This window comes from Pleuronectes platessa, chromosome 17 (genome assembly GCF_947347685.1).
Source record: "Pleuronectes platessa chromosome 17, fPlePla1.1, whole genome shotgun sequence".
Classification (NCBI taxonomy): Eukaryota; Metazoa; Chordata; class Actinopteri; order Pleuronectiformes; family Pleuronectidae; genus Pleuronectes; species Pleuronectes platessa.
In genome coordinates this window covers 15,382,969-15,398,294 of record NC_070642.1, presented here as the reverse complement: position 1 = coordinate 15,398,294, position 15,326 = coordinate 15,382,969, and the positions used below count along the sequence as shown (strand labels likewise).

At 47.1% G+C, this 15,326-nt stretch overlaps 1 protein-coding gene across 1 annotated transcript in view; it reads left to right on the top strand.

Moving 5' to 3' along the window:
• The first annotated feature begins 374 nt into the window (after nucleotides 1–374).
• The window catches only part of usta (uronyl 2-sulfotransferase a), a 50,814-nt gene continuing 35,862 nt past the window's right edge, over nucleotides 375–15,326 (top strand). The window contains exon 1 of the mRNA XM_053444706.1: nucleotides 375–842. Within this exon, the coding sequence (XP_053300681.1) occupies nucleotides 608–842 (235 nt within the window). The 5' untranslated portion in view covers nucleotides 375–607. The remainder of the gene's footprint in view (nucleotides 843–15,326) is intronic.

Below are 15,326 nucleotides of genomic sequence, written 5' to 3'. Positions count from 1 at the left end.
TGCCGAATTATAAATAGAATATAATAGACCCACACTGTCATTAAACTGTCAGAGTTTGGGCAAATGAGAAGGCTTCACTCCTGTGGAAATTGGAACTTTAAATGCCACAGAACTCCAGCCTGACTGTGTGGAGGCTCGTTCCAATGAATGACCACAGGCTGCATGCTGTTCCTGGACACCGGGTGGCGCTGTTTTACGCGCAGGCACCCCGGACGCAAGTCCTCCTTTGCATGAGGTAGAAGTTTTTCCTCTTTCCACGTTCAGTAATCTGACACCCCCCGCACCTCCCAAAAAAAGAAAGAGACGGAGCAGAAGGATGGACCCTTAACTCTGCCCGGAGGACGGAAGGAAGGAGCAGTCATCCAACGAGCGCAGGACGAGAGGCACCGAGCAGGAGGCCGAACGCTCGTGCGCGACAAAACAAGCTCCGTGGCTGTGCGGCAGCGGAGGAGGAGGAGGCGGAGGAGGAGGAGAGCCACAGAGAGCTGGGTTCCCCCTGCGCGTCTTCCAGAACAACTCACCGTCCGACCTCCGATGATCTCAGGGCGACAAGTTACGCTTCCCACGGGCGGATGGGAGACTCTCCGCGGCGCTTTGTGAGGAGGAGATGATGAAGAATTTCAGCGGCAGTCCCCTTCACAGCAACAGCCCGACTCCCAACCACGTCCGAGAGCGAAACAACCGAAAGTACAGCGCACTCTCCGCTCTTCTCCCGCTGCGCTTCTCCCTGCGAGGCTATGGTTTCTGCATGGCTACGCTCTTCCTCTTCTGTTTCGCCTCCCTCTTCTACCAGCTGAACGGAGGACCCCCGAAAGTCCTGCTGGACATCCGACAGTATCTCGGTAAGAACTTTTTTTTTCCTTCCTACGCTCCGAGACGCGTCACCAGTCCGATTCCCCTCTTTGCTGGGAGGTGCACGGGGGAAGTCAGAGAATGAATAAGACGTTCACCTCCCGTGCACCGTGGGTTCTTTTTATGAGATCCAGGGCAGCGACCTCATTCACCTCGGAGGAGATCTCCTCTTGTCTAACCTCCCACCTGGGCTGGTGGAGTTACTGTATGCTGACACGCATCCTAACCAGAGCGTGCGCGATTCCATCTGCACACGCACACCTCTCATTTTAACATTAAAGATTTATCCCAAAGTTTTCCAAAAACGCATTTCCGACCAGAACCCTGAGGAATGCGCGCTCCTCTGCGCGCTTTGAATCTCGGCTCTGACTTGTCGGAGCATGATCGAGAGATTACTATTATGGTAACAGGCAGACCCGTAGCAACTGGGGAAGACTCGACACCGTGCGTGGATGGGGACTGACACCTCGGCGCGTGCAGCCAGGGAGCTGCTGCGCTCCGGCCTCACACACGCGCTCATTACGCACGACTGGCACCGGGCGGAGCGGGGCGCACCGGTGTCCTCGAGGCGGGAGACGCCGACACAGCCACGCGTGTGTTTGTGTAAATGATACGGTGGGGTGGGTTTCCAGTTTAAACTGTGATGTCCCGAGGGGGAAGACTTGAAAGTGTGTTCACTTCAGATAGCGCTGCTGGATGACTGTCATCAGCACACTGTGTGATTACAAGGAGAAAGTGGAGTGGCTCTATCTGCCTGGGTGTCTGTGTCGACTTGCGAAGGTGAGATGTATCCAGGGTCAGGAGAGGAAGTGTGTGATCATGCGTGTGTTGTTAAAAATCAGTTACCGATGGGGATGCATCAGCAAAAACGTGTGTGTTGAAAAGAGGTGTGTGTTCCTACCTAATTCTACTGAGGGCTGGAGGCCTTTATGACGTGATAAACATCTGGAACAGCATGAGAGTCACTCACCAAGTCGGCCACTAATCCCCTGGGTCAGATTGGTTTCCTGTGGACACACACACACACACACACACAGACACATTCTTACACTTGTTCAAATACCTGCACAACAACGCTACACAATAAGAAAGAAATCATCATAATTGGGTCCAGTGTTGCGAAACAGCAACACAGAAACTTTTGTCACTCCGTGGAAATTCATTATTTATCATTCCATTTGGGTATCAAGGAGAGTGTAGATACTTTCCTCTGAAACACAATTTGATTTCCGGAGCAGACTCTATCTCCACGGCACACATTCGCTCTGATGGAACTCTGCGGCCTAATGTGATTTAGAAATTGCAGCAGTCGATGCTCGTTCTGTTTTAGAGTGATTGCACAGAGCTAATGCACAAACAGGAAGATCGTGATAGGCCGTACTGGGAATCAGGATTCTGAGAAGTGCTCTGCAACCTGCACACACCAAAGTCACGGTTATCAGCTGGATCTTAGATACTCTATCGCACAGGATGGAGGAGGGTCTGAGTGCCATGACACAGAGAGCTGGCGTGTTGCTCTGAGTGAAACGCCACGAGCAGTCAGCCATGTGGGAACCAGGAGGGCCAATGGTTCCTCTGCGAGAAGATGAATGAGCGTCTGGGCCCACCTGCGTGACGTGAGCTTCACAGAGACCCCCCCGGGGCCCGAGTCCTGTCAAACACTGACTCCTCTGTACTCCGCCGACTTCAGGAGCGAGAGGAGGGGGGGGCTCCTTATGTAACAGTGACACAACTACAGTGGAGAACCTCCACTGGGTTCTGCATGAGTAATCTTCTCCAGCTCGTTACGATGCTGGAGGAGAGGAGCCTTTGTGTTTCTTGTTGGACTAAGAGGAGGGAGGCCATTGAAGTGCCAATATGAGGTTACAGGCAGCGGTTTATAGTTAAATTATATTTGGGTCGTATTCTGGTTCCTGAGCTTTATAGTCAAGTGACAGTGAGGGCTGGATGTCGGTCGGGGGAGATGGAGAAAGCAGAGGAACGGGCTTCAGATGGTCTTCTAGTTGTTTTCGCTCTGAACACACACGTGGTATTTACACTGGAGGAGAGTGGAGAGAGAAACCTGGGAGGAAGGTGGAGAGCTCGCTGGGCCGGTTCCTCTGGTGCTGTGGAGATATTGCCTCCAGGGTTCCCTGAAAGAGATTGTGGAAGAAAGTTATTTTTGCAAGAGAACTTTGTGTGCCCGGGGTTTTTCCAGACATGCACCGAATTCCGGATATTCTCCTGATATTTAAGGAAAATGACTCTGACTGACGTTTGCTTACAGGAGGTTTGCTTTCCCCCAAAAAAACAGCAATACATGAGGAAATAAAGAGGGAATTCAGCATCAGTGCACCTCCTCCTCCTCCTCCTCCTCCTCCTCCTCCTCCTCCTACACACTGTACGTAGTATGTGTGACGGACGGCCGAGCAGCCTCTTATGAGCAACCAGTGATTAGTTGATTTATTTACCTTCAGCTGACTTGTGTTACTTTTGGCTGCACCGTGCCAAGATGAAGGTGAGGATTCCTGGTGGGGTGAGTGAAAGTGGGAGTCTACGTGGAAGAGAATACTAGGTTGATTTTGTGCAAGTGTGTCTAAAGTGTGTGTGTGTGTGTGTGTGTGCTTCTCTCGGTCACACACGGCGTACAGGGAACAGAGCCTTTTTTGTTTTCGGGCCTGCCGCGGGTTTTGGTGTTTGAGGGTGTCACTCAACGTATAGCTGCAGCGACTAAAACGGCGTGTAGACCTTTAGACCTGGATTTACCGCCTACCTACCGCTGTGTGTTCACTGGCTCACACACACACACACACACACACAGACACACACACACACACACACACACACATATATTCTAAACCTCCATTCCATCACACCAGACTGTGCGGCAGTTATTCCTCCTGATTTTTGACTTGGAACGTCTCTGACTGAAACGTAATTAAGTTCAATTTATATAAACACATACATTTAAGGGGAACCTGACTGTTCATAATCACCAGTGTGGAGCTTATTTGACGAATGAGCTGTTATTAGTCAGGAATCTTTATATCGAAGCAGCTGCCTTCATTCCTGCTTAAAACTCAATGTATATAACATATTATATAAGATAAAAGTAAAGTGAAGACTGGACCTGACCAGAGTTTGAAACCATTAAGCCTGTGTTTGGGGTTTACTCACTATTCACATGCACCACACACATTATATCTCTGTAGTGGGTTTTAATGCCAAGATGGAATAATGACTTATATTTCAAGCCGTCCTCTTGTAGCTCATTGGAGCCACAAAAGTGAAACAGAAGTAAAATAGTTTGTTTCTGTTCTCTCCAATCTTCCACTTGCTGAGCTGGACCCCTTCAGGATTAGTCAGTGCTCAATTCCAATGGACGGAATAGATTTCTTTTAGGACAGGTCTTCCTCTGTGTTTGTCCCCGCTCTCCCTCACCATAAATCATAAACGCCGATGGAACCCTGTGCGACTGTCAGTCTCCGCTTCTGAAAAGAACTCTGTAACCCCGGGAGCAGTCACACGCATAAATCTACCAGAAAGTGTCGGGTGGGAGTGAGCGAGCTGTAAACTGCAGGGCGGCGTTCAGGGATCACACAGGTGCACACACACAGGAGGAGGTTCAGGATCCCTCTCCTCCAGCCGGCCACTGTCCTGTGTGCAGCAGAGCTCGACAGGAAGTGGGTGAACGCACGTTTTGTTCAAATTAATTCAAATGAAGTTTAGTTTGGCCAGTGTGAGCATTGCGGGCAATAACAATTTTACATGTATGTAAACAAGAAGGGAGAGAGAATAGGAACAGAAGTAATGGAGGAAGGGAGACTTTAAGGATTAATCCACTGCTGGGAGGATGGCCTTCTAATAAAACTTAAGTATATATGCATGCAGCGGAGAGGCGGGAAGAAACTGGTGCAAAATGACAGAGAGAAAACAGAGAGAAAGGACTGTGGTATTTACTTTTTGCGTCCTCTTCCTCCTTCATATCCTGTTGTTCCTTCGCTGCGTATTCAAGCTCATATAAGTCGCCCGGAATGTCTGGGTCCAGAAATACACTTATATATTTGTGAATAACCTTCCTCTAGTTGTGCTAACTGGTTCATTTTGATTATCTTGATTCTGGCGCCACTGCTCTCTCCATCAGACTGTCGGGGGGGCCCTGTATCCCCTATATACCAAATATAGGTGATATCTTGGTCCAGGCAACACGCTTGGAAATTAAACAGTTCATCTTCACACACTATTGATATTGTAACGATAGAAAGCAGCTTGAAAATCTGCAATTTTCGTGCAAACACACAACCGATGTTGTACGATGACACAAACACACACTCTGCTGATCACAAATGTAGTTTAACACTTACAGTCGTGAGCTTAAACTGCTCAACACTTCTGGACCCACTAATGGAGATATAATTACACTTGACCATGTTGTGTTTTGCTTCGCTACACACAATTCCATTCATCACAATAATAATCACAAATGGTATCCGGCACTTATTCTCGTTTCCTTGAATTTGCTCAGTGTCTCTTAACTGGAGACACTCAACCCCCCCAACCCTTTGTCAACGACCTCACGTCTGACCTGCTGCCCCCCCCCCCCCCCCCCCGATTGCCCAAACGTCATTAAAATGCACGAGAGCGTTCACACAGGTATTTGGAACGTGCCCGCTGAGACCTGCACATGCCGCGTCGAGGAGACGGACACACAAACTCCACATTATGCAGAGGAGCTTTGTTGAGCGGGCCAGACGTGTACGTGTGATTCCTGGAGCGGGGTCGCGGCTCCCGCTCACACACCGCTGCGCCCTCGCTTCCTGTCGGAGGAAATTAAAAACAAGGTCTTTACTTCATCGGGTCATATTTTCTTCTTCAGTCTTTGAGAGAAGTGACAGTGCCGTGTTTTTAAGTGTCGAATGAAATAAAAATCATGACCAGTGCTGCCACTCAGTTTTTTTTTTATGGTCCCAGGCGTTGAGGTAAGAGTGGTCAAACTGTCAGTTTTTTAGTTGTTAGTCGTGTAAAGTTAAAACAGGTGATCAACCAAAGCAAAAACACACATTTCTATGTAACACTCAAGGCCGCTGCATCACTATGATGTCACGTTTATGGGTGAAAGGCAGAAAATAAAGGTTTAAACGTCAATCCAAGTCTTGGAGCTGACCAGACTCATTAGGAGGTGAGAGCAGGAGGACTTGGCCTTTCCTCCCTCCATCGGCAGTGTGATGGTTTTCATGGAAGTGTCACAGGAAGCACCAGAACAACTCGGAGGCAAACCCCAGAGCAACTCCTCAACGCCAAAACAAATCAGGCGAGTTGTAATTGGCTCTGCTTTGGTAAAATGAGCAGACGCCCCCCCCCCCCCCCCCCCCCCTCCGCTGAGCACAGGCGAGCCACCGTTTGTTTACCTGCTTTCTAACACGCATGCCAGCCTGTTAATTGGGTGTAAGGGTCAATAAGGAGAAAAGGGGGGGGAAACCAAAGACAGAAAAACCAACAGTGATTTGATTTTAATTGGAGGATTCGGAAGAAAACAAAAAGCACAAATGTATATTTCTAGTTTAGTCCAAACGCAGATGGATTCGCATGTATTTTTCTTTTTCCATTTGACTAATGATGATCTGTTGCGTTCCTTATTTCCGGGGGTTATTACAAAATGGAATAATTTGAGAGATTGGCTTCGTGTCACGCCATGATTACATAACAGATGCAATTAGCATTACCAATTAGCATCTCCGTGCCTGAGAGGCTGCCGCTGCCCTCTCTCCGGAGAGACGAGCCAACGCTAAAACAACACGGGGTGATTATCCTCCATTAGTGCATTTGTTTTCACCACAGAAAAAGAAAAGAAAGATGTGGAAAACAAAACAGAGACACACGCGTGCTGTACGCTGTGACTGCTACTCAAGGATTACTGAACAATGATGCTTATTAACCCAAGAGAAAACCCAGAGGAATGAGTGGGCGGTGGTTTGTGAATGAGCTGATGTGTGAACTGCCACAAAACACTTATCCAAATAAGACTATATTACAAATAGTGGCAAAATAACCTGTTGGTGTGTTGACTGTTCAGATAGATGCACAATAATTCACCTTTAAATTACATATTTAGTTGAGTCGCTGCACATTGAAATAAACACAGGATAAAATACTTATTTTAACAGTGTGGCAACATCAATATGTTTTAATGGAAATAATATCCTCAGTTCAATGCAGCAGCTTCTAAACGTAATCATTTACATTCTGTTTATATCCAAGCTTTGTGGGATTCATTTTTCACCCGCATTTTTCTTTTGTACTGGAGAGAGCCGGGCTCTGATAAGCTAAGCAAACTGTCTGCTGCACACAAACAGTTCTAATTTGTGTTTTTTCTACATGCTGAGCTTTACACAAACTGGAGGACAGACTTTGTTGCCACTTGATGGAGTCGAGGGAACAGGAAACCCCCTGTCTCCACTCTTCTTTGCTAAGCTAAGCTACTCGTCCGCTGGCTGTATATATTTAACCAGAAGATGTGAGATGTAAATCCGGCCTCGTTCACACCAGATATTAACATCCGTCCTGAGAGATCCCCTTACAAGTGGACCACTCTAAACTCGCCTGTTCCCATCAGGCATTAAAATGCGCCTGCTGTGGTCACTATGAGCTTATCTCACGTCCCTGCTTTACACGCAAATAAACACTTGGGTCATTTGTGTTCACGGAGATCAGATGCTGTTGTTTTAAGCCAGTTTGCAGATGCGTCTGACGCTGTGTGTGTTCGGCCTGAGCCGGGGGGGAAACGAGCCGAGTCAGGGGGGTCTGAAGGAATCAATGAGAGGCGTGAAGATCCGCTATGAAGAAATATTTTATTCAGACCAACTCCGGACACATGAGGCCGAACGGATTGAGTCTCAAAACGCATTGAGGATGAATTCGGGTGCGTTCACACCTGTACTTAGTGTGGTCACTCAGGATGGATGATGATGGGAGAGGCGCTGGACCAGTTGCAGAAAAATTGGACTATGGGCAGAAAATCAGGCTGGATGGTCTCTGGTTCGACTCCACGGAGTGACAACCAAAAAACATACCTGGATGGACAACACCTGGATCTGTCCAAAAAAGTCCAAGAGGACTCTCCCTACCCACTGTCTAAGTGCCCCTGAGCAAGGCACCTTACTCCCCCAACATCTGCTCCCCGGGTGCCGTGCATGGCTGCCCACTGCTCTGTGTGTCCTGCTGTGTTCACCAGATGGGTCAAAAGCAGAGGACAATTTCCCCCCCATTTGCATGAGTGTGTGTGGGATTAATACATGCATCTCTATCTCTGAAACTGGGTCTGAACAGGATCCCATTTTTTCTTCTTTAACTCTACAAAAGACACAGTTCCCAAAATGTCAAACCGTTCTTTTAATTCCAAGACGTGAGCGTGCTACATATTTGATCAACCTTTGGCAAGAAAGCGATAAAGTATATTTCCCAAAATGGCCAATTATCCCTACAAAACTTGTATAACCGACTAACCCTAACGTGAACGGGTGTATTTATTTCAGCCTTTTGTGTTTCATGTTGTCAACATCATACACACTCTACCCCGGCTCAGAAGGGGGTTGGTTTGAGGAGCTGTGTGCTGTTTCTAAGCGGTTGCCAAGGCACTGATGACGGCTGGTTGCGGTGGCTTTTATGTCATCGCCTGTGGTGGTGCATAAACGGGTGGGTGGCTCAGGGCCCGCAGCCACTGGGTGGTACCTTGGCTAATGCTTGTGAGACGTATATCCCATAATTTAAATAGATCAGCGCCAGGATAAATAGAGGTCCTGGGAGAAAATGAGGTATTTGCTCATGACATGTAAACTCAAAGTTGTGCTTTAATCAGCTCCTCTCTCCTCACACGGAGGGGACGGGACCTCTAATCTGAATCGAGGTCTTTTCCTGGAAGCAGAATAAACCCAGTGTGCTGCGCGAGCTGTTGATTTTTGGATCGGCTCAACCCTTCCTCGTATCTCCGTTCCCTGGTGGGTTCCGCTTATTTGGGAAGTTTCTTTGTTTACTTTGGCGAGTGTTGAAGGTGCTCCACATTCCTCTGTTTATTGCCACCGAACACCCAACATGTCGAGCGCCTGTTTCCATTCAAGCGGCCCGCATATACACTTGTCGTCAGTCGGCAGGTTTGCGCGGTCACCGAATGTCGGGCAATTATTTTCCAATTGAATTCTACAACTGGATTTTTGTCCCCTCTTTTTCTTTCTTCCCCTCGCGGCTCAGGGAACAAACACACAGCCTGAGGCCAAGTAATTGGTTGTTATGGGACTTGTTAAAAGGAAACATGTTGCCCGGTGGTCAGCGACATACCTTGTTCAAGGGAACTCTGCCTATCTTTATTCTGAGTGCGTTCACCGCAGCCCTGTCTGCTAGCCTCATTTCATGGCAATGAAAAAAGTATATGGTGTTTTAAAATAGCAGCTTTAAATATACAGCGAGGCAGATAGACCAGCGATGCCCAGCCCATGTTGTTAAAACCACGATGTGCTGGTTTGGGGAATCGTATTGCTCTGCACTTTTAAGTTGTATGCGCCCGCTCTGGGTTCAGCTGAGTCAAAAGAGACACCCAGTTGTTTGGATCTGAAATCTACGGGGGAGCTGTGGTTTTTTTCAGATACTGGTTTCTAAATCAAACCTTTTGAAGTGGGACTGGTGCCCAAACGGTGGCAGAACTGTTTTAAAAAGCATAAAACCAAAGCCAACTACAATCATGTAACACTAAATTACAATTTCAGTGGCTATGACGGAGAGATACTCCATCTCCAAACTTCTGATCAGTTGTCTCCCCAGCGCTGGAGCCGAGGACACCCACGCTGTCGGCTGGTGTGCTCCGCATGGGGTCACGCAAGCAGCAGAACTCGGGTTGCCTGGTGCTTCGTTAGGTTTGACGTGGTCCTCTCTTTACCGAATCGTTTTGTGCTGCACGTCTTGATGTCGGAATCCTTTCAAGTGAAATACAGCCTCACCTTCGACTGATTAGATTTTGGCATTTTGCTAACTGCAAGCTAAGGCTACGTGCCTTTCCTCAGGTCATAACGTGTAAAAAATTGCCTTTAACTCTGTGTGTATCTCGAGTGTAGGTGGTGAACTAACCATCCTGTTTTCCTTGCTCGGCTGTTTTAATCCATTTGTTATCAGCCCTCTCATCTACTTGTCAGCGGCATGTCCCTACATGCACACGTAATCCAAACAGATGTTAAATGTCATTTTGTGCCAGACACCACGAGTGAAACCCGAGGGCAGAGTCAGGTGTGTGGTTGGTCAGAAGTTCCCCTTTTTTTAGAAAACGATACCAAAACCCAGATCATCACTTTCTGAAGCCGTCAACCTTTATTATTATTAAACTGGTCTCTCATTAGCTCTGCACGGCTCTGTTGGCCCTGAACATGAAAGCTTATGGGCTACATGAATTTGTTTGATTTCACTTTCATTTAATTTGGGTGCAAGTGCACGGATATATGCACCGTTAAGACGCCTTTTAAAGATCCTAGTTGGTCCCAGATGAAACCAAATGGGGATTGGATTAAGGAAAGACCATTACATAATGATAAAGCAATGTTTCCATGAAGGCAGGAGCACTGGAAGACTTGGAAACGAACACGCACTCTCTTTCCTCCGCTGCTGAGCTTACATGAACGGTCCTAATTGTTCCCTCGGTAATACGCTGCTGTTTTGCAAGAAATAACTTTAAATACATCGGAAAACTTTTTTCCTCAGTTTGATTTAAAAGGTGTCCTCTGCTCTACACTTCAGCTTTTGAAACACACCCGGCATCCGAAGGACCGGGCTAGACGGAGAGGAACTTTAAAGAAAGATGTCGAGTAACACCTCTCAGCTCCCATCCAAACAAACGCTGATGTCATTTCTGCCCGTCACTCAGAGAGCCATAACTCAGTAAGTTAGATGACAGCCCGGGGTCGACTGGTATACACTTAAAAATGATCACCACAGGCTTCCACACCCTTGAGGGGAGATAAAGCTGACTTCAAGTTATTATTATATATCACTTTATCGTCTGCTGACACCAGAGACAGCTCAATATTTTTAACAGTGACATTGCTGGATGTGGAGCCGTGTGCTCTGCCGCCAGTATTTCCACATTGTGACCCATGATCTCACTCTTTCACTTTATATATATATATAGATTAATAGAAATGAAGCAACTCACAACTTGTATTAGATCCCTACAGCATCTTGCACAGTAGTTGTTCTAACTTAATCCCATCATCACCAGTGACCCTCCCTGCCCCTGTTTGCAGTACTTGGAAGGACCACCACCGAAACCGCCCTGCAGAGAATAAAACTATTTATTGCTCCAGAGCTTGGCTGCGCCGAGACAGATTAATGCATTGATGGCAAAGAGGAGAGAGGGTGGACAGTCTCAGTCGGAATGTGGTCGTCCCCCGTGGAAAGCAAAACCTCACCTGGGCCAGATCTCGCACCTCCGTCTCAGAATGTGCTCCCCGTCCCTGAGACCCGCCGTGGTCTCCCACCACTTCTCTCTCCCCCACTCTCTCTCTCTCTCTCTCTCTCTCTCTCTCTCTCTCTCTCTCTCTCTCTCTCTCCCTCTCCGCCTCCCTCTTTTCTCTCAACACCTGCCTCTTATGTGAAGACAGGAGTTCAAACTACTGAGAGAAGGTCGTACGCACAAAAAAAAAAACGAGTGGGAAAAAAGTGAGGGCCGGTGCGAAAATCCACATGCTTCCATCACCTGTAACACTTATGAACCCCCCCCGTCTTCTCTCGTGTTTACCCTGCAAACAGCAGACGCCTCAGCCGAATGAGCGTTACTGTACTGTAGTGGTGAGCTGCTGCAGCCCTGACCCTGTACAAGTGTTCCGGTCTGCAGGAGAAACCACATTTTCCAGATGTTTTTCAAGAGACAGCGTGAGTGAGCGACACAGTCCAAAGTTTTTTTTTAATATTTTTTTTTTATGTCCAAAGACACACAAACATGCAGCCTCCAAGAAGTTTGTTCTTTTTCCCTGTTTGGTCACCGCTGAGGTTTGCGGCCCTCATTCTCAGCGGAGGAGCCAACAGCAGTGGGTAGCGGTGTTAATCACGTTGTGTTTGTGATTTCTACTGAAAAAGAAAGTGAGTCAACGGTTCACCTCTAGCATCCAGAGAAGTTCAGGAATGTAATCTGCTAAACTAGTAACGCTTCAGAAGTTTAACAAGAGGTCAAAGGTCATGTCGGGATGTTGGTTAAACCCCGCTTGACGTTAGTAACCCAAGAATTTAGTGCTACTCCTTACACACAGTGTTGCTGCACCTCTTGAAAAGCCATCAGTGGCCAGGCCTGGTTCACTGGCCCAGATCCTGGTTGTTTAGCGTTTCCACTGGCCTGGCCCAGAACCACCTCTCTCTCCGCTGCACCAGTCTGGACGGGTCTGAATCCCCGCCAGTTGGACCGGCCTGCCCTGCAAATCCATCCATCACTGCAGAAGGTTGCTCTCCTACTTCCCCACAAGTTCTCACTCCGAGGATTACTGTGCTTTTCTTCCACTGTTTATCCAGCCTTTCCCCCTCTTTTTCCATTTCCCTTTGCCTCTGTCTCCCTCTCCTCGTCCCCCCCCCACTGTTTCCTCTCCGGGACGTCTGTGCGAGAAACTTCCACGAAAATTCTTTCCTGGGCGGCAAACACTTGGCGAGCAGATGCGGGCTCCTTGTTGTCCTCTGCTCTGGAGTTGACATGTATGACACAGACACACACACACACACACACACACACACTGTACACATACACACACACATACCTAAACACACAATTGTGCCACTGCAGCGTGGAACTGCCAGCTGGAACGTTTGTGTCTCTAATCACTACATGCAGTTCCATTACCCACCCGACCACAAGATTTGCAAACCGCTGTCTCTCTGAGCTCTCCTGTATCCTCTCCACTCATTTGTGCATACGTGTTACTGTTTATGCACGTTTTATCCGTGTGTGTGTGTGTGTGTGTGTGTGTTTAAGTTTGCTGACTCGTTAAGTTCGATCTTTCACAACTCACAGTGTTATATTTGTGTGTCTTGGTGCTGCTGTGCTTGTTGACCTGTCGGTATGAAAAGTAGGTCTACTGATTATCGGCCAAGGTTTCTGTTTCACTGTCTGAGAGAGAGAAAACTAAATAATCTTTACGTCTGTTCATGAAATTTGCTTCAGGGAACGCATACTTGTGTTCAATCCAGTGTGGGAAGAAAAGACTATAAACAGTAGAGATTGAAAAGAAAGGGATAAAAGATGTTGTCACAAAGAGATCATAGCCTTCGGGGATTAAAAGCAAACATTACTACCGCTTCCATCGTCCGGGTGTTTATCTTCAGTTTCCTCTGTCCGTTTTTAACTCATGCCTGTTCTTTACTGTCTCTCCAGGAACGAAAATTAAACAAAGTCTCTTAAGGTGGAGCTGGACCCCAAACTAGAAACCGTCCGTCTTCCTTACGCGAGTGGACAAATCCTCTCGCCCTGTGTCTCGTGTGTTTCATAAACAGGCCGGACTGTGCGTCTGTAGTTTGTAGCTCAGTGTTGGTTTGTCTATAATTAGCTGCCCTGTTCTAATGAGCTGTTCTTGGAGGCCTGAAGCGAACCGCTGACCACCAGCTAGTGTAGCCTATAGCCCACATGGCCAAATTAGAGACAAGCTCCATCTTCAAGGCTGCCCTCACAGACAGCAGCACTTCAGCGCATAGTAAACAAACAAAACATTCATATAAAATAAAGGGGAACAAGTAAATTTTTTCATTTTTCTGTTGTTGTTATTTGACACGTAGGAATTATATTTCTGGTGTTTCCTGTTTCCGGTAACTGCTATTACCACAATTCCATGTATAGCAGCATCCATCCATCTATTATCTATACTGCTTATTCTTTGAGGGACTGGAGCCAATCCCAGCTATCATGTGTAATGTTAGTCACTGAGGATCCTGGCTATTTAATTATGTATATAATATTATGTGTAGACTACTGTAAGCTGCATTTCACTTCTGAATTTAAACTTTTCTATTCACCTCTTTATGTAAAACAGTTTATCATCGTTCAAAAGATGGTTACAGGTTGTGTAAGTAAAATCCTACAGTACTGCCCTTTGACAGAAGAGAGTAGGGAACTTACTTAATATGGAAAATACTCAAGTAACTCAAAATGATCAGTCCCTCTGATTCTTCCCAAACTTCCAACAAGCATCAACGCGCTCATTCATTCATTAATGCACACATTGCTCAGTCACATGTGTGAGTGAGTCACATATGCTCAGATGGACTGTGGTGTACAAGCTGCCCTGCCTCTATTTATAAGCGTAAAGGATCCCTGTGTGGTTGGTCTAAATAAAGGGGCTGAAGCAGCAGCAGAAACTGGGCCCATGTGGGTTGTTCTCCGCAGAGATGGAAAAGCCACACCACTCAAACTGGGCTTTCGAGGAGTTTGTGTGTTCTGGTTAACATCTGTTCTTTGGAATATTAAGTGCTGTTGGGGAAACAGGTGGAAAAATAAAGCATCCTGTTCGGCACTCGCTTGTCGTCAACCAGATGTCTCTCTTTATCTCTCCTGTTCTCTTTCTCTTTGTCTTCTTCTTTCAATCCCTCTGACGATGTGTCATCTCCCAGACCGGAGCCTCAAGGTGGTGGATAGATTCCTGGTTGTATATTTAAAGAGGCAGCCAAAAGCATGTGCCCACACCGAATCTCCTACATGACACATTGATTATAGGCCAGTGCAGACTGTCTGCGTCTGTGAACTGGGACCAGTAGCATATGGACAGAAAATGACCGAGATGACTGAGCACAAATGCATTCGGACAAATGTGTGAGCGGACCTCTTGTGTGGTTCCGTGCTGACGTCTCTAAGATGTCAGCAACACACGGAGGTTGAAATAGAACTTCGGTCCAGTTTGACCCAAAGAGTCAAACTGGGTGTAGATACAGGAGAGTTATATACACCAAGTTTTCACCCATGTCAGTTAGTCTGTGTGCCAGAATACACGCTTCACCCCCCCTCAGCCAAGACAGGGCATTGTTCCACATTTTCATTGTTTTCCCAGAAAATAATTTGTGGTACATTTAGGGAACTGATATCTATGAGTGTGAGAAATCTGCTGCAGCTTGATTGAATTTAAGAGTTTGGCCTTAAAGTACTTTTTCCCACTCTGCTTTTTACTGTGCAGATCATCTCAGTATTTGCTGGTTTTCATTTTTCACCCTCATTTATGAAAAAAACTTTATGAACTTTATGAAAACTGCCTGTCACCATTCAGAGTCCTGACCACAATTGGGAGCTAATCATCCCGGCTGCCCTCAAATGACAATGAGCTGAGCGTCAGACGGTGTTTATGAATGAAAGCTACTTATCGCTCTCACTGTATTGAGCCAGTGTTTGGCCCCAGTTTGAAGCTGAGGGGCCAGTCAAGGGTGAGAGAGTTTCCCTCACCTCAACGCCGCGCGGCTCCACCGGCCTGCATTAGCATGAGTCAACAGCGTCGGCG